The 20,602-nt window shown below is 39.8% G+C and overlaps 1 protein-coding gene across 7 annotated transcripts in view; it reads right to left on the bottom strand.

Annotated features, from left to right (window-relative positions):
• SPIDR (scaffold protein involved in DNA repair) overlaps positions 1–20,602 on the bottom strand; it is a 194,030-nt gene that overhangs the window by 102,480 nt on the left and 70,948 nt on the right. For all 7 annotated transcript variants that reach the window (XR_014953404.1, XR_014953403.1, XM_031504029.3 and 4 more), the window contains one exon: positions 18,457–18,676. Coding sequence is in view for 5 of the 7 variants with exons in the window: in XM_031504029.3 (XP_031359889.3) it covers positions 18,457–18,676 (220 nt within the window). In the remaining 2 variants the exon portion in view is untranslated. The remainder of the gene's footprint in view (positions 1–18,456; positions 18,677–20,602) is intronic.

The following is a 20,602-nucleotide window of genomic DNA, read 5'->3' as shown; positions in this document are numbered from 1 at the left end:
TTTCATATATGTGGCTGTAGTCCCACAAAAATCCGGTGTTTTTTTTTTTTTTTTTTTAATGAATATTTGTATAAAGGAAGCTGCCTAAAGTCGGGTACAAAAAAAAAAAATGTTTTTCTCAACTGTTTTTTAATACGGAGAAATGAGATTAAAGCGAGGCAGACAGCCAAATACCTCAGCCATCACAGTCATTAATAAACGCGTTTAACATTCGTGCAGCTTTCGAATGCAGAACATCTGGTTCCAATTCCCAATCTGGCTTTTAATAAAAGTGCCTCCTCCACAATACTTTTATTATAAAGTGTTCTTTTCCTCCGCGCGCTCTCAATGTCGACGTCGTCGTTCACCCCCCCCCTTTTTTTTTTTTTTTTTTTTTTTCCTCTCTTTTTGGAAGCGGCTGTTCCTTCCTTCTTGCTGGAAGCCACCTGACCACTGCCAGGAAGAGGAATGCAAAACATTCCCAGGAGCAGCTCCTGACGTCAGGGCGGCAGCATTCCTATTCCTCCTCCTCCTCCGGCTGCCGCCGCGGAAAGCCCAGGGCCGGTCCCGCGCCGGCCCGTGCCCCGCTCCCGGGGCTTTCCTGCTCTCCCCGCAAACCCCGAGCCAGGATGAACCGGGCACGGGGCGGCTCTGGGCCACGCTGCACCGGAGCCGCTCCCTGCCCACGGATCCCTGTACCCCTTCCCCTAAAACTGGAGTCTGTGCTCCCGATCAACTTCAGGCCCCCCTAGGCTTAAATCAGCTTAGGCGCTGGCTTTGGCGATTCTTTCCCTTTCCTTCTGATTTCCTCACTCGAAGGCAGGCGGCAGAAGGGTGCCAAGGAAAACAGGGACACGCTGCTGCAGGGAGGGTTGTTTTTTCACTCCTAAGACATTCATGAGAGACATGACATGATAGCAAGGCAGGCAGCCTGTGTCCAGCCCTGATCTTCTCCGTTTCCTTCTTTCTTCATTCAGTATCTAGCCTCTAACATATCCCAGGAGAGGGATTTCAATCCTTCACCTCTCTAATTTCAGTTATGATAATACATTATCAGATGGCAATATTTTATTATCTTTGAACTAGCTGGTAGCTAAAACTACACAAAAGAGATTCTAGGCTGAGTTGCAGCCCTTCAGTTGAGGGTTTACTCCTCAATAGCAGGAGGAGTTTACCCCTTTCAATAGCATTTAGTCCACTTAGTCTGATATTTCTGGGACATATATTTTAAAGAGTCTACAAAATGTTTTGCCTGGAAAAAAAGAATATCCACATATTTTAGTCAATCCCTGTATCAAATACTGTGTTAAAAAAAAAAAACCCAAACTCGTAATTGCTACCAGATCCATGATAAAACTGAGAGTATCCTAATTCCACTATGCCAAACGAGCAGGATGGTAGGCTAGGAAATATGGTGGGGGAAAAAACCCCATATGGAAATACCTTCATTTCTAGAAGATGCAAAGAAAAAGTGAGCACCTTTCTATTTCACATCTCTAATTGTTAACAAGAAGTGTAAAATACATAATTTCACCACTCCGAAATCAACAAAACCCTAATGTGTAGATGTTAGTTTAATCACAATTTTCCAGGGAATACAAAGGAAGCCAAAACTCATCCTGAATAGCTAAGGCATATGGTGGTAGTAAAGTGTTCATATATATCACTTTCCCCCAAATATTGAAATAATAAATACAAATTTCTCAGTGTTGACTGACCACAATGAAAAAATAAATATTTGGAAGCACTAAGCAAGACAGTTGCATTACTTTCAATATTAATAATAATTAATCAGCTGTTAGAGCTATACTGTCTGTGCAGCTGCAGTTCTACACATGAAGATCCAGATGAGTCCAAAACCTGCAGGCCATCTCTCAGTCCCAGTTCCTAAGCTTCTCGCTGCATTTGTGGCAATTTAAGAAGTAAAAACATGTTTGGGTTTTCTTCTAGTGTAAGGACTTGTTACCAAAAGGTCAAACAAGTGTTTGCCCTCTGACCAACCTCATGCCACCTACAACTTTTCTAGAGAAAGCTGCTCTCTGAAGAACCACAGGCTAAATAAACACACTGCTTTCCTGGTAAGAACATCCTCCAAGTGTTCTTGCCTTTGTTATACCAGCTGGCCACATCTGACCAGCTAGAAAACCCAAAGCCACCATTTTTGTGCTGTTCTCCAAAGGTCATGAGTATTCCAGTGAGCAACAAATCTATATTGTTCAGGAAGTTGACAATGAGACTCATTAATTTTATTTCATAAAACTTACTAGAGCCCTGAAAAATCATCAGCCAGTTCAAAAACCCAGCTGATCTGTACTTTAATATATACACCTAAAAATGTGAACTCACGTTCACTGATGCCAGTAGCCAGCCATCAGTAAACATGACTATTAAAAATAATACCCTTTTTTTTGTATTTTGCAACAAAGTGAGAAAAAAGTATAAGACATTTCTATCACTAAAAAAAAGAAAGATGAAGAAATGCAACAAAAATATTGCATTACTAAAAAAAAAGTAATGTCTAAGTAGAACTGCTCAATTTCCTAAGTTTAATAGCAAAGAAAGTGAAATATGTCCTTTAATACCTTCTGAAATTAAGCCAAGCTAAGGCAGCCTGCAACCATTGAAAAATACTATACACTTTATGGTGCTTGACATTTTTCTCCATTTTCTATTTTTTATTTCATACTACATGTAAAGCTAGATATACACAGAAATTTTTTTGGTATATATTAGGGATTTTAAAATTTTCCCTTTTTTTCTTCAGATTTTGTTTTTTTAAACTTCATCTTATCAAAATTTAAATACATGCAAATCAATACTAGGTCACTTCTGAAAAGTAGACTTTAGAATTTCTGAAATATGAACTTTTTAAAATGATTGACAATTTAATCCCTAGTATTGAAGTTTGGATGGAGATTAGAACAGGCACGGCATACAGAAGTGATGAGAACTGGGGTGTGTTCTCACCTTCCCTGAAGATTAAATTCACTCTCTTCTCTTGTGTTTCAGCTGCTTATTCATTCTATTATTCTTTTATCACCAGAAATAACATTAGGATGCCAAAACCATGAATGAAGTCACGAGAACTTCCTTCTATGCATGGTACACAGAATTAAGCTTCAGGTGTGTTTTCAGGAGGGCGCTTCACAAACCTGTGATTTACAAGCCTTGTTCTGGGCATGCATTGCCATTTAGTCGTGGCCAACTTTCTCCTGTCAAAATCTGGCAAGTGCTCTGCAGATGAAATGGACACTAGATTGGAAATTCAGCCTCAGAAGACTACAAATACTTTAAAGATTAGTTTTCAGCAAAACACCTACATAAAGTGACAGATATTTGCTGTGGCAGAACCACAGCAGTTCACTTGAGTTCTAGAGGCAGAAGCCACTTTCTTTAACTAACAGAAAAGGGTTCAATTAATGAGTAACAAGGTTTAGAAAACAATGGGTGCAAAGGAAAAAAGACCAGAAAATTGAGTGATACCCAGAGATCACTAAGAAAAATACATCAGCCCTGTTTTCCTGGTTAATTTTCCATATCTTTCTTGCTTAGATTGCAAGCAAGAACGATCCATTTGAGTGGATAGTTTTTTCTCCAAGTCTAAAATTTCAATTGATATCAGCGTGAAATACTGCTAACTGCAAAGCATCAGAAGGAGGGGGAAGAAACCCTTAATTTCACAGGTTCATTTTTACATCTGGCAAGCAAAACAGCCCAGACTCCAGGTGTTAATGATGCACAGCCTCACCTACAGAAGGCTAAGCCAAGAGCCTCCTGAGAACCAAACTTGCCCTGAGGTTTTGGAAAGCCATACTGGGAGAAGGTGTGAGTTTCTTCATAGCTCCTCACCTTTGCACACAACCTACACAAACTCTGTTTTGAAGCCTGCTTGTACTTTTTTGAGGTATGCTCCCTGCTCTTCTCCCTGGTTTTTCTTCTCACACATCTCTTATTTTCTGCTTCTGGCTGGGCCTGGCAGTGGAAGTGCTGAACAACAGGAGTGGATCCAGCCCCGTTACTGACTCAGATATGAGAGCCCGTGCTCATCAGATTTTGCTGCTGTATTCCAGATTTCGGTACCCAAAAGAATTCAGATGCTTATCTAAACTAAACTTCCTGAGGGTGAACTATCCCTAGCGCTTTGAAGGTCGATATGCACTTGAGCAGGAGACAGCACGCCAACTTGCTCTTAAAGCAGGGCCTACCTACAGAACTTCTGCTCCATCTGCCTGGGTAAATTACCCAGTTAATTGTCTTGGCATTCATATTTACATTCAAAAAAAGGATAAGAAGAGATGAGGTTACATCACTATACCATTCCATTAAAACCTTTGTTTTAGGCAAATGGGACTTCAGAAGACTTCTTTTGTTGTGTAAAATAGAACCATATGTACATAACTTTGTAAAGTAAGTTTGATGTTAGGTTTATTAATATAATTTTGTTACTAAGCTGTTTACTATTTTAGGCTCCTAACAGCTATGAAGGCTTGTTAACAACACTCTGAAATCACAGGGAAATATTTTCTTTTCCTTTGGTTTGAAAAGAGAAAACAAAATTCTAAATGTGTTTATTTCCATGCTTTATATTGTGTGCAGCATCTACTTCTTTTAGCATGAAAATTTTATGATCACAAAGCCTTTTCCTGAGCCAAATTATTATTGCAACGTGTGAGACTGCATTACTCAGCAGTGTTTACAGAAAGTCCCAAGGTGAAATATTTCACTTTCTTCTTAAAGTAGTAAGACTATTACTACAAAAAGAAATAATTACAAAAATTACGGTGGTAACAACCCACCATATCTTAAATTCTTCTGTTTGGAGCTGGAGATTATTTTTTCCAGTTTCAATTTTGAAACGGAAAATTCTCCCACATAGCACAGCAAAACACAAAGCTTTTGCTGGCTCTGATTTGGACACACAGAATATAGCAGTTTCTGCCAGGCTAACTGCTCAAAATCCCAACTAGTTTCTGGAAGTCTTCCGTTACATTTTTTTTACAACCAAGGAGTCATTGCCCATGGTTCTCCTGGGCAACTGCTGGGACACTGTACAATACAGTGAAAAGCAGTGGTAGGAAAAGTATCCATACAACAACAGATTTTGGTACCCAGCAAACAATCTTTGCTTAACAGAGACCAAAGCAATTGCAGAAACTTTCAGTGTCTATTTAATGCAGGGAGTAGCATGTCCAATACATGAGTCAGGAAGGAAATACACACACACACAACTTCACCATCTCGGAAGTTGTACAGCATTAGTTACCTTAGCTCTGCTTTCCTGTCTTATGAAAAACAAGTAACTAGACACTAAGTCCAACAAAAATTATCATCTGTGTTGGAAAAAAAGTTAAGGAGGAAGGGGGGAAGGGGGGTTACAAGGTAATATCATCCTATTTGCTCGCTGCTTACCCTAAAGTATATCAAGAATATTTCATTTTTTTCCCATTTGACCTCCTAAATGGTTTAAGTCTATGACATCTTGTCAGAAAGGCTTGGTAAGGAACACCGAATGAGAAGCGAACCAGTGATTAAATGTGTTGAAAGGTTCCATGATAATTTAAAATCAATGCTCTATTTACCAGTGCAGCATCAAGACAGTCAAGAGGAAAAGAATGGGATAACATAGACCAATAACTTTCTCACACTTTCCCTCAAGGATCAAGAATTAGCATTAGACAGGAAAAATGTTAAAAATGACAAGATGAGAGGAGATGAGATGAGAGGAGATGAGATGAGATGAGATGAGATGAGATGAGATGAGATGAGATGAGATGAGATGAGATGAGGAGAGGAGAGGAGAGGAGAGGAGAGGAGAGGAGAGGAGAGGAGAGGAGAGGAGAGGAGAGGAGAGGAGAGGAGAGGAGAGGAGAGGAGAGGAGAGGAGAGGAGAGGAGAGGAGAGGAGAGGAGAGGAGAGGAGAGGAGAGGAGAGGAGAGGAGAGGAGAGGAGAGGAGAGGAGAGGAGAGGAGAGGAGAGGAGAGGAGAGGAGAGGAGAGGAGAGGAGAGGAGAGGAGAGGAGAGGAGAGGAGAGGAGAGGAGAGGAGAGGAGAGGAGAGGAGAGGAGAGGAGAGGAGAGGAGAGGAGAGGAGAGGAGAGGAGAGGAGAGGAGAGGAGAGGAGAGGAGAGGAGAGGAGAGGAGAGGAGAGGAGAGGAGAGGAGAGGAGAGGAGAGGAGAGGAGAGGAGAGGAGAGGAGAGGAGAGGAGAGGAGAGGAGAGGAGAGGAGAGGAGAGGAGAGGAGAGGAGAGGAGAGGAGAGGAGAGGAGAGGAGAGGAGAGGAGAGGAGAGGAGAGGAGAGGAGAGGAGAGGAGAGGAGAGGAGAGGAGAGGAGAGGAGAGGAGAGGAGAGGAGAGGAGAGGAGAGGAGAGGAGAGGAGAGGAGAGGAGAGGAGAGGAGAGGAGAGGAGAGGAGAGGAGAGGAGAGGAGAGGAGAGGAGAGGAGAGGAGAGGAGAGGAGAGGAGAGGAGAGGAGAGGAGAGGAGAGGAGAGGAGAGGAGAGGAGAGGAGAGGAGAGGAGAGGAGAGGAGAGGAGAGGAGAGGAGAGGAGAGGAGAGGAGAGGAGAGGAGAGGAGAGGAGAGGAGAGGAGAGGAGAGGAGAGGAGAGGAGCCCACCAAAGCCTGGAACAGGTCTGTTAGGCTTTCAACAGGTTAAAAGCCTGTCATAGCCAGGAGGTAGCTCTTAACGTGACTGTGACATGCAGGGAAGTTCTCTGTTTCTCCCCTGGTAAGCTCAATTCAAAGCAAAGTTTGTAAATATCCCCGGGGAGTGGGCAGAAAGCGACATCGCATTTCAGAAGCATTTACAAGTGTTTTGCAGAAATGAAACTTCACTTAGAGAGCTCAGTTTCGCTCTCCCGGCTGGAGGATGGGTGTCGGTCTGCAAGTTCAGAGGCAGCCAGCACGGAGAAGCCTTGCGGGCAACGAAGCTGTGTGAGCAGCGCGGTGCCTGCCTCAGGCGCATCCCCACCTCCAGCACGGAGAGCGCACCGAGTTATTACAAGTTGTGCAGAAGCGATGGCGCACAAACCCGAACAAATATCTCTGCTGAGGGCTCCTATTTCACGGATGTGGAGCTTTGACGCCAGAGAAAGCTGTGGACAAATACGCGCTGCCGCTGTCTCGGTGAGATCAGCTTTTCCTGGGCTCCTGCTGACAACATTGCCACCTTCCGCAGCCGCCGGGAAGGGCACGGACCTGCGGCCGGGGGCTCGGGCAGCACCGCACCGCCCCGGGAAGATGCCGTGGAGATGCTCTTCAGGAAGGTGCCTTCCCACCGCTGCCCTTTGTGACTACCCTGATAACTCAGAATAACTTATTTTCTTAGCCTGTGATTGAATCGATGCAGAGCGCAGCACAGCCCCAAGGACTGGCGTGGTCCAGCCGAGCGCACGCACGGATGGGGAAATGCGACAAAGGGAACGCGTTCTGCACCACACGTCCAATACATGCTAGTGAGTGCAGTGCCAGCGTGACTGTTCGTGTCACTTCCAAAACAGCTGAGGAAGCTGGGGAAAGTCAAAGCAGAAGTTAAAGGGAGGCAAATGTCGCTGTCTCCATGCCTGGACCTGAGGGCATCTCATTCCAGACTCCAGCCCTCACTCACTGGACTGCTGTCGTGCCCAGTTTCAGTGAAAGGGGCAAAAAACCACATGTATCAACTACCCTGGCTTCTGCATACTTATAATGTCAATATAGGCATTTTATATACATTTGAACATCTGTTGAGTTTATATGTTAAAAGGCTGTATTTTGTCTTGATAGCTTGCGGGGAAGTATTTTCCTCCAAATCATCCACAGTTCATGTATAGTTAATAAAACAGTAATATTATGACAGCAGTTAAAATACAACTAATAACAAATCAAATATATTAACCAATACATTTAGTGCACATTCTGAGTGGAAAATGGCTTTACTTAGACATAGCCAAAATATATTAATGGAGCTGTTAATGTGATAAGTACTTTCTAAGAAAAGCTTAAAAAAATCAACATGGCAACCCAAGCAATACCTATATTAATTTAGAAAGTGGGTATTCAAAGTTTAATAAGTAGAGAAGGGCTTTGCATGCAAGACTATATGTAATTCCAAATCTCAGACCTCTTGTAGAAAGGCAGTCTTCAATATGTAAGGTTTTGCCAAAGAATAAGATTCATGATCAAAGGTAAAGAATCCCAACCAATTAACTGGAACACACAGGAAAAGAATAATTTTATATGCAGTCTAATCTAAAAATAAATAAACATAAAAGTTTCTCCCTCCTCCCTCCAAAAAGGTGTAATTTATATTTGGGCTGTGGAAATAACTTCTTCCCCTTGTTTTATCCTCAAGCTGTGTTTAGGGAAGTTTCAGGGTAACCAGTAAACCTAATAGGATTCCATTCCTTCCTAGGTAAGCATCAGTCCTCAAAAATCAAGAAACTGCAGTTGTATCTGCAGTGACCTACAACCAAAGGCAGTTCTCAAGACATAAGTGGACTATTCTAGAAGCTGATCATGTGGTATGTTGAAGTTTGTTTTTAAAATGGGTTTGCTTTTGATTATAGCTAGAAAACAGGTCCCTGCTATACAGCAAGATTCAAAAGCAAGCACCTAGGGTCAAATATCTCCCAGCAAAATTAGACAATCACCTCATGTAGAACTTCTCAAACTGTAAACCACAGGAGGCTGCAAAAAGACAATGAAAATACTGGGCTACTTATTTGTTTTTGTGTGAGAGATGGAAGGTAAGAAATATTTGGGAATATAATAAAGAACAATCGTATATTGTATAAAATGTCTTTTCATTCAAATGTCTTCAAAAATAATTTGAAGAATGATTATTATACATATATACTGTAAATCTGAGCTCCTTTAAGCATACAAAACCCGTAAATTCCAGTGACAGCCCATATCAATAAAATTTATCTCTTCCTCAATCTGTACATTCACAATGCATAAAAAACTACCAGCCCTATAAAATTAATATTTATGACAAGCTCAGTGAACCAGAAGACAAGCAGTAAGGCACAAATGCAATGTACAAATCTCACATAGTTGCATTGCCCACATTTCTCAAAAATGAACCTCAGCTTGGAGGAGAAATTTAGTTTTGGGAAATACAAAAGACAGACATGCTGTGCCATGCTAGGAAGACAGATGAAAACACAAATACAATCAACGTAATTTATGGTTTTAAGCTGAATCTTAAGTGTTCTCAAGTTCAGTGCTTTCAGTGTGTGCATGCAGCACTGTAAATATTCTGCCAGGTTTTTTTTTTGAGTAGTTATGATCCTCAGTGTCTGTCCCAACAATACCTCAGAGAACCTCAGGATATTTCTTCATAGCCTCAATTCACATCACAAGGGATTAGCTGGAGATACAGACAGACTTGGGTTTGTACTAACAGACGTGCTTGTGTTTGCACTAACAGCAGTGTCAAGGTGGACATCCGGTCCTGTGTTTTATGACAGCCAAGGACCTTGGACTGACTATGGACAGTGACTGCCGGGAAGACCATGCAAAAGTCCACTATCATGATCTGCTCAACAGCAAACATGTGCTGCTTACAGAAAAAAAAAAAAAAAAGACTTAGAAAAAGGGAAGATAACCATCAAAACAAAAAACATCCAAAGAAAAGTTCACTAGGCTTCTTTATTTTTAACTCTTTCTTTAACTTTTTTACCAAGAAGAGAGAAAACAGGTAATGTTTCATAAGTCCAAAGAGGTTAAAGAAAGAAAATAAACCACCAAAACAAACAAAAAAAAATCCCATACACATAACCACCCCCCTTCCCACATACTGCCAAGTAATGATTTTTTTTTTTTTTTGGCGCCACATCAGTGATTTGGCTTTCCAAACACAAATCCCCAAAGGTAAAATTAGTGGTTGTACAGGACTTCTAATGGTCTAAATATTGTTCTGAAACTTCTGATTGGAGAAGCTTGGTGCTCCAGAAGGCTGTACTGGGCCAGTAACTAGAGGAATACTTTTTCAAGACATCTCAGGACACTGTCAAAGAAGCCTACCAGTCAGGGAGAAGTAATACATTGCAATCTGCACAGTGAATATTGACTTGGAAGACTGGTGAGAAGAGAAGCTTCATCAAACACACAAAAGGCTACACTGAATATTTCACAGATAAACTGTTTCATATACCAAAGCACATTCTTCTGCCAAAAATACATAAAACTACAGGTATTTTTCCCTGAGCTTTTACTGAAAGAGAAATAACCTGCCTGGTAGAAGTAACAGTAAAATCTCCCCCTTGCTCTCCCATGCTCCCATCCCCCAGGATAGCTGAGATATTTTAAATACTATATTTTGGGTAGCAACATTCCAAATCTTTCAAATATCTGAAAGCCACATTCCCCTTCTGAAATACTTGGGGCTTTAATTACGATTTCTACTAGGACTACAGTAATTAACTGTTGCTTACCTACACTTAAATATGACATTCAGGAGGAGGAATCTGACAAAGCATACCTTGATATTGTAGGGAATGACCACACAGGATAATTTGGCAGACTCACGTTTTATCCATCTCTTTGCCCTCACAGAATTGCCTAAGGACAAAAGCATCCTTAGCATGAAAATCCAATGTATATCCAGAAAATATCCAGCATATCCCAACCTAACTGCACAGAGAACTGCATGGAAAAATCATACTCCAAATACACACCTACCATTACAGTAGCAAATCACACCTGATAAATAAAGGCAATGGCAATTGTCTTGAAAATTGCCTCTCCACAGTGGACTATGGAAATACATTTTGTTTCATGAAGTGAAAGTGCTGAATAGCAATCCAACAAGCAGAAACCCCAATTTTTCAAAATGTAAATTAAAAAAAAAAAAAAAGATTAGGCGTTTACTGATAATCTTAAACATTCAAAGAAACCCATTCACAAAGTCAAAACTTGCTCTTCAGTGGTTAAACTACTGAAGGAATTTTGGCACATAGTCTTTTTACAAATTAAGTATTGTTTTACACGTCCCAAATCTGTTAGTCATAAACATTAGCAGAGGAATACAAATCACAACTTTTTAATAACCCTGCAGTAATTCTGAACTTGTTCATCTGAACTTATTTAGCTTGTTTTTCCTTCATGACTGGATAAAGCAGACTGCAGTGCCAGGTCTTGGCTCCATCAGTTGCTCATTAAACAAGATCTGGAATTTAGCATTGGATTGAATACACATGGGAACTCATGTGAAGCTGCTCGTATATCAATGATAGCTCCGTTGCTAACACAGAGTTTATCCAAGACTGTACATTTTTCGTTGACTTGAACAAAGCTGTTCACCATCCTCCGTTTTTGACGTCAGTGGACAACTACCCACTAACAGTATCTGTCACTACAAAATGCTTGGAATTTCCTCACTTATAAAAGCTGGAAAGTTTCAAGTACAGACCTTTCATTAAAAAACAAAACAAAACAAAACTTTATTAGATTTTTCAGGATAAGATTATTTTGTGAATATTAGGAGAAGACATTTTCATTCTCACTGAATAATTTTTCAGACATAAGAAACATCACTGACTGTAAGGAATGGATGTTTAAAGACCATTTTCCTATTCTGTTGTTAAAAGCTGTGGACTCAAATGTATGCTACTTCCTCACCATGGAAGCACCACAGTGAGGTGATTCGGATTTTTCTGAACTGGACACCACAGTTATTCCAGTAGGACCTAAGTTGGATGGTATCTATTATTTAGGGAAAATGTAGAAAAACACACCCCAAGCATAAACCAGGCTGTTCACATCCCCTGCCTCTTTTCTACAACTTCGTTATTCTTACATGTCTATATTGGAAAAATTCATCCTGGTGGAGACTTCCTCCAGAGAACAACACGCAGTGCTCCTTTCATGTGAGCTCTGTGCAGGCTGTGGGGTGTGAGGCAGGAGCACAGCACCTGACCAGATGTGCCCAGTCCAGGCACACATCTGGTCAGGGAGACCAGAGGTATTCCACCCCAATGGAGGCTTCTGTGCCAGCAACAACGCATTTCAACCTTGATCTGAAAACCAAGCTGCTGCTTTGCAAACACGCCGCTCGCGTCTGACCCCTCTGATTTGGCAAAGCAAACAAATGTATCAACAAACCCCCGCACCTCATTGGTGCAATACAGTGGAAATTCCCCTTTTTCAGTGTGTCAAGATACCATCAGCTAATAATCCAGAGACAGGCAGTCGTGCTTAAAAATCCAGTTTCAATCTTCTACACAACTCTGTATCTACTATCTTGAGGCTCCTGTCTTCCTGTGTTTCCATTCTTTTCTCCATGGAGACCCCTTTTATAGGGAACAGATTTTTCATTTCTGTTTTTCAGGGTACTTATATTTTCTATATAGCATTTGTATAATGTGTCTATCCATGCCACACTTGTCTGTCTCACTGTAAAAAATATGATCATGTTACTGTGTTTATTAGACACAGCCCACATATGAAATACCAGATAACTTTTGCTTCAGGTGGTTGTGGCAGATCACAGACATGACATAAATGACTTGTTCTCCTCTTGGAATCAAAGCTGTGCAATTCTGCGTTTTTCCAATTATGTCAGCCACCTGTGAAGGAACACCACTATTCATTGACTAGAATACTAAGAAATTGTGTTGTTTTGATTTTCTACATGGGAAGTAAACAAACTCAAATAATATTAATTGCTTAATCTCTTCACTTCTAGAGATATCAAATAGCATATACCTGAGCAGTTCTACAGATGAATTTTCTGCCTTTCCATGAAAGGATGCACAAAAGAAAAATACTTTATTTTTTTAAAAGAAAAAAGGAGAAAAATCCTAAAGACTCTCACAAGAAAATACCAAGCAAAAGAAGCATTGAAGAAATTATATTAAAAGCTGCTAGGGACCACTTTCAGTTCATAGAAAGTATGTGTATTTCTGTTCTCAAAAGACAAATCACCTCTTATGAAGTGATTGCACTAGGAAAAGTATATCTTACCAAAAAACCAAAAAAAATTAATTCTTGCAAAAAACCTGCTGCTGTTTCAGCTGCTTCTGAAAGGAACTTCAGTTTTCATGAACTGCATGATCTCCGAGAAGCAATTCCAAGCAGATGATAGTATCTGATCTTTGGCTCCAAGGCCATTCCTATATGTACTTTAGAAATAGTGCCCACACTGGCTTTACAACTCTGAAGTTTTGTAGAATTTTATCTTCTGAGTAAGCCTCATCCCTCTTATCAGGTTCTCTCACCCTGCTATTGTTACATTCTTTCTTTGAAGATGTAAAGGCAGAGCCAACATCTTTCCAATGAGAGGGATCTGACTGGTGATCTCCCCCCTCCCCCTTTTCCATCCATTTGAATATTTATATGTGTATGTATAAGTGTCCAGATTTCATGAGAGGAAAATGTTGAACATTGACCAGTTGGACAAAACTGATCTATCAAGCATTCAAAGAAGCTGCCTCTCTGTGGAGTAACCAGAGAAACTGAACGTATGTAAAAGACTTTTTATACACGTCTTTCCTTAATTTGAGAAAATTTAGAAGGCTGTTTTCTTTACAGAGCAGCAGGAGAACATTTCCACATTTCATTAATATGTGAAGCCTAGCTCCTCCTTTCACATGATCTTTCTTGTGACAGGGAGGTACTCTGTAAATGTTCTTAAATGCTTCCCTTGCTTGGTGAGAGCAACAGTGATAAAAAAAATTTAAAAATATTTTCATCAAATGGAAGCCAAATGCTCTTTAATATGAGTCATGCTAGCTTAAAACACCTATTTCATGTTAGCTCCCTGTGTTGCTCCTGTTGTTTCTCACCCAGATGATGTAAGACAGTGTTAGGTAAGACAATGCAAAAATCACAGTAACATACTCATTTATCATAAATGCTGTTGTTGAGTCAACAACACAGCCTACAGCATGCTCAGGATAATTTTAAAGTAGAATACTACCTGAATCCACAAAACCAGACTGTTTTTTGTTCATAAATTTCTTCAGGGCTTACCTGCAACCTCCAGCATTGGCCTACACTAAAAGACTTAAGATACAAGATTTCATCCCTGCACATCAGCTGATCTGTGGCAATGCTTTGCATGAGTTATTCTTCTTGGCAGTAAATAATTCAAAGTCTTTTAAAACTCCTTCACTGAGGAGAGACTGAATTTAGCATTATGCAAACAGAAATGAGAAGTCCACATTAAACACTTTCTCCAAGCGCTGGAACACTCAAAGTTGAGTAATTATGATTCCCCGTGGTTTCACAGGTTAAGAGAAACTGAAGAACAACTTTGAAGTTGCTTGTTGATGTCACAGATTTAAGTGTTTTATGTACTTTCTGTACCAAGTTCCTAAAATAAACTATCTCAGAGAAGTTGCATGGGGAATAACGGCTATCCGGCCAAGGATCTTGTTTTCTGCAGTGTTTTCAGGCAGTGCAAGACAGAACAGAATGGTTATGTCTCCTTCATACTGCCCCTGCCCCCAGTAATTAGCATCACGTGAACCTCCTGAACTAGAGGTTTCATACCAGACATTCACATTCAATAGGTATGGATCAACCTCTGAGCCTGCCCAAATCAAACGTGATCTGTGGTTTAAACTGCTATTGCCAAGAACTCTATTAATATCACATACTGCTAGTCGTTTTACTTCAGAAATACATGAAAAACATTTCAAAGTTGTTAAATTTACTGGCAAGGGTAAGAATTCTAATCAGCACCATTTTCTTCAGGTCAGTTTATCTTGAATATTAACTAGTAGGCACATCTATGAGTAGAAGACGGGAGTATCTAAGGCAAACAGTCTATCCTCAAGCCTTGCAGTGTCAGCAATCAAATGAATCCTGGAATCTCTAAAAATACCGACTCTCATTACCTTCTGTTAGGTATAGTAAATTATTTCCATAATATTTACAATGAAACAAACAGGAAAAAAACAGATACGTTGAAGCCATAATATTACCACCAGTGGAAAAGTGGAAGCCTTTGTTTCCACTCTCTTGTGTCTTTGCAGGCAATCTTTACTTTTTGCTGGATATGTATTGCTGCAAAGTGAATAAAGACTTAGAAATCAATTTAATTAAACTCAGTAATAAACTTTCTTCTTTCCCAAGTGTTAAAAACACTTAATGATTCAGATTTAGTTTGTAAAAAATTATGAGGTGTTCATTTACAGAAGCTGCTCAGGTACTGCAAAGAAAACCAAAGGCATGCCTACACAGGTAGGGGCAGGCAGGGCCTAGTTCTTTTGCCTGTTTTGTTCCCGGCTGGCCAGACAGAAACCAGCTCCAGCCCAAAACACACAATCATTTTCATGTGATGTGTCCAAGCTAATAGGCCTTATTTAGATACAGCACTGCAATAATACTTCCACATAGCCACAAGATCAGAGCAGGCTCCTGTCATATGTCTCAGCGGCCTGGCAGTGGTGAGCTCTGTCCTGCACCACACACGCTGCTTTGAAAGCTTTTATCACTTTATGTGGGTTGCTTTCCCTAAAGCAAGTGACAATTCTCACATCAAATCCCTTGCTTTCAAGATTGTAAATATGTACCTTAAGACATTGGACCCAAAGAAATTAATATCTAGTTACAAAGAAATCTGGGTTCAGTCCTGCTAATGCTTGCCCTGAGACAAAGCTCCTTTGAAATCCAGTGTGACTGTTCTCATGAGCAATGTCCAGTGGTAAGTTTCTTAGAACCAGCCCCCATCAATATTTTACTTTTGAAATTAAATTGCTTATACTGCAGTGCTGAAGTTTCATGGGATTCTGTATGCAAACAAATACCAACAAGCATATCAGTACTTCTCTAAATACTGCTTCCTGAAGTACTTAATGCAAGTCTACTGCTGGAGATGTTTCACATACCAAGTTATACACTGAGTTCACAGCACATACAAGTACAGTTACAAAAGCAAAGTCTAATTTTACAAAGGCTCCAAAGCGATGTGTTCAGTTTTTGACATGAATAATCACCTCCAGGAGCCAGCAGCCTGTGTGTCTACATCTTACTTGGTCGCTTGGTCAGAGAGCAAAAAGCAAAGTTAGAATGTAATTCTGGGGTTTTATTTTAAAAGTAACAGGAAATTTTGCTCTCAGGACACTACAGCACCAGAAGCAGGCCACTTACAAAACACCCCATCTCATCCCATTCTATCCTACCATACAACTGTCTCAAAATACAGGACAACAAGGTGCAGTGTATTATGTAACCCAAAACCACCCAGGTAGTTCAATGATTGCCTCTCCTTGTATGTACTTTTTTATTTTGGTCCCTTTTGCTTCTGACTGATATTAATAAGATACATAAGATGTTAATAAGATACATAAATATGCTTATTTCACCATGTCAGGATTAGATTTAGTTAATTTGTTTTTTCACTAGTCACACATTTGAATTGACAGACAAGTGTTTGAACAGAAATGGCATTTGTTTTTAACAGAAGTACAAATTCAATGCAGAATAACACGAACTACATTTCAGCATTCAAAGCTCTCAAGTAGGAGTTTAAGAGAATAGAAGCTTGGAACTGTGATAGAGGAAACTTCCACTAAGTATCCAAGTCCAATTTCCAATTAATGTAAACTAAAAGTGCCAAATTATAATCTAAAACAAATACATCCCTCATTCTCTCCCCTCCCTGCCTCCAGTAGTTTAACAGTATCCAGCCCAATTTTTTCTGAAGTTGGTTGAGTAAACAAAGAGACAACTGACATTAAGATAATTTCAAAAAGATAGAAAATAGGACTAGAGATGAGGTATAATGCAGTTTTGTTACAATTAACTGATGTATTTATGAAGTGCCTTGAGAGACATATAGGTAAGGAAAGCAGCTGTGACAATGCAGATGTATCCTCTGTCCAAACATTATGGTTTCATGAAATAACCTTTTTCCTACATGAAAAGCACATCCTACTAAGTATACATATTTTTTAAAAAAAGCAAATAAAAGGCAGAATTTCTAGGAAGACAGATAGCTAGCTATGAAGCTTCCTAAAGAAGTCTCAGTTTACATCCATACAGGAATGAGCTTTGTGTCCAGAACATCTTAAAATTTAAACAAATGAGAAGACTACACTAGTACAGTTGCAGATGTCTGTAGTCTGGAAAGGATCATACCAGTGCAGATTTACATCTTCCCAGAGCAGACATGAAACAAGCTGCGACAGTCCGAGACTTACACATGCTAAGCATTCTACAGTAACAGGTCAGGAGAAGAAAAAAGGAGGAAACAAAGAGAAAAGTTGAATCACACCCTACTTAAAAGTTTTTCTGGTACAAAAATCTTCACGTAGGTTAAGGTCTACACAGAAGGATACAGCTGCATAAATGCAAAAGCTTGTGGTTTAAAAACGATAGAGGAAACCTGAAAAGAAAAACGGAACTAAGTTTGTAGGAGAGAGAAACAAGAAGAAAACAGGAAAACAAAACCAAATGTAATGTAAGAAAAAAAGCTTGCAATGGAAAAGATAAATGAGAACAAAAAAAGGCAGTGAATCAGAATCATATCAGACTAGGACTTAATATTGAACTTCATTTCCCCTTTGCTACCAATCTATTTACATCTAAACTATCAATAGTTGTATCTGGAGCCATAATAAATCCCAAATAAAATATCTTCCCTTAGTTTTTGAATTGCATCCAAAAAGAGTTGAAAACATTTCAGAAGCAAAAGATTACAAATTGGGGAACTCAGAAAAGATTTGCAGCTATCAATGAAGATAAAAACCAGATACAGACCTTTGCAAAACAGGAAAAAGTATTTTGCAAAAAGGATATGGTCAAACATGAGAGGCAGCTGGAGGCTAAAACTCAGGTAATGAATGCTGAAATACATAAGAAAAGCATTTCCTCTTTTATAATTTGGGTGGAGGGTAGTGAAGAGAGAAGTAATGTTCCCACTTCAAAGTTCCCCTGAATTTTTATGAAGAGGAGTCTTTTGAACCTACAGCCTCTCTACCAAGCAGCTGCTTTACTAGAAATCTCATTATTTTTTGCTATCCCTTAAAGTTCAGGTAAATAATCCAATCCAGAAAATAATCACAAGCATAGACCAAACATTTTGAAGAATTCCAGAAAGGGTTGCGCTGAAGAGGAGCTCAGGGAACTGAAGACTGAATGCTATACACTTAATAGAGACTTTTCCACTGAAATATTATACCCGTGCTCCCAACAACAGATGAGCATTCCTGAACTACTTTGCTTACCAGAAAGTATGCACTTTATTGGCCTTATCATTGATAAGACATTGCTCAGGCCTTCCTAGTGCTCTAAACATGAAAATATTAAGTGAAAACACAACTGAAGCCCTGAGCAACACTAGAGGCATCATGATACACATTTAGTTGTTATCTGAGCTGTCTTGAAGGTATCTGTCAAAGTCTCTCAAGCTGCCAAAGACAGATGACCACAAGAATGCCCTGTTCTCCCGTTACCCCCCAAGGTTTTTCCTACAGCAGTGCAGCCAGCACTCTACTGACTCCACTTTGTTCTGCAGTGTTACAGCAAGTGTGGCCCCTTCTCCTTACTCACCATGGGGGATAGATGTGGATGACATCTTGTGGTCTGCTCTTCAGGTGAGCTGCTGTCTCTCTTGTGAAGAGGACTTTGAGTATTGGCTCCTCTGCATTGATGACAGCATCCTCAGGTGAAAGCATAGCAGGAGACTGTTCCAGCTGCTGGCAGATGGCAACTTGTATTGTGCACTCCTCAAATATTTCTAAGATCTTCACAATTAAAACACCAGATTTATCTGTAAAGAAAGTGAAAATGAAAAATAAAAATGCAAAGTCTAGATGAGAAGCAAGAAAGAAGTTTTAGCACTCTAAAGATGTGCATCCCTCTGTGCTCTGCACATCTGTCTGACCCTGATAAATCCACATGAGTAGAATACACAGCCTAATCAAAAGGCCTACATTAAGCTTTTGCAGTAATTTTTTCTTTCTCTATAGATACTATTAATTGTAAAGAAAAAAATCCCACCTGTACTTCTTCCAAATATCAATGAATTCACAAACTCCCTACAAAAAGCCCTCTCCCACCACTCCTGGACATTCAAATCTTGCAACTCATTGACTTTGTTCAGGCTTTTTTATTAGATACTGCAAAAAATGCATTTATTTAAAAATAGAATAATCAAACACTGTGTTAAAAGTGAAGTTGTGTTTGCCTTCCTTGACCTTTCTCAAAGCAGCAGCTGTCAGGAACCAAATTAGAACACAAAGCATCTAAAAGTTGATGATTCACATTGAGGGACAAATGTGGAGAAAGAAGGAGTAAGATGCACTGTCTAAAAATAATTATTGCAAAACTGATAATCCATTTTATCAGTAGACAGGGTAGTCAGAAGGCTCTGTTTTAAAGCAACATCAACAGATACAAGCATCTACACAGACTGATTCTTAGCACTTTTGTCTCTGCTGAAGAAGAAACAACTTTGCACTGAAATGAAATTACCCCTGGGTCCCTTTGCAACCTGCACAGGGCAGCAGCTACTCAGCCAGACCTTGGTCTGAGCTGTAAGATTATTTAAGATTTATTCTCATTCTCACCTAGCCTTACTCAGATCTGCACTCCGGTCACTGAGGAGAGAATTGTTGTTACCTTGCCGAATGCTACAAGCATTTAGTGGGGCAGAAAAGGGTTGCAGGGGACAAGGGCAGCAGAGCCCCAGTTCTACCCTTTTTGATTTGCAAATTGGATGGGGAAAAACACAACATCCCAAGAAAAACAGCTGATATAAATTATTGTCTTCCCACAGCAAAGAAGAAACGGGAGGAACAGTGAATGTGATACTGGAACTTAGCAGCAGAGCTGTACTAGTTATTTGTTTGTTTATTTTAAGGCTCATTTCACAACTGTGAATGTTTTTCCTCTGGAAAATAAATCAAAATATTTTAGTTTGAGTTTATGAGAAACTTCAAAAAAAATTAACCCAACCCTCAAGAAACCCAAACCGAAGAAACTGGGCCCTAAAATCTTTGAAATTTATTAAATAAAGTTGAATTATACAAAAATAAAATAAAAAATTCTGTTCCTATTTTTATTAAATTTCATACTGAAACTGAAATAAAGCAGTTTGGAAATATAAAACTAAATTGTTCTCAAAACCACTTTCATGTGAACCCATTTTTCATCACATGCAACATGCTTCTGCAAAGCATTCTGCTTCCCCTGAACTGGTATTTTCCAGCTCTATAAAGGGTTCCACCAGACAGTCTGACACAAGATGTACATAAGCCACTTCTGTCCAAGCCATTACAGCCTGACCTCCTCTTCCAGATCTGAGAAGTAGGAGAATGAACCCTTTATGCCAAGTCCTTTGAAACTGACTGATGAAGAGAGATGGTTGTCCCTGCTGCTGCTCCTCACTGCTGTCACCTTCTCAGAGAAAGCTGTGACGTCACAGTGCCACTGTAGATACTACACTGTGAAAATGTTTGCTTATGTGAAAATTCTGACAAGGGTGAGCACTGACTAGTTTTCTGTGCCTGAAGGGAAGGGCTTAGAATATTCACACTTGAATTCTGTTTTGCTTGACTAGCTGCAGTTGTGGTCCTATGTCAACCCCAAGTCATTTGGCACGCATAAACAAATTCTGCTAACCACAAAAATTCTCATCTTTTAAACTAACTAAGCATTTACCTCTTCCCTCTGGACTTACAGAACAATTTGCATT

Source organism: Lonchura striata, chromosome 2 (genome assembly GCF_050655825.1).
Source record: "Lonchura striata isolate lonStrDom1 chromosome 2, ASM5065582v1, whole genome shotgun sequence".
Lineage (NCBI taxonomy): Eukaryota > Metazoa > Chordata > Aves > Passeriformes > Estrildidae > Lonchura > Lonchura striata.
This window is presented reverse-complemented; position numbering and strand designations above follow the sequence as displayed.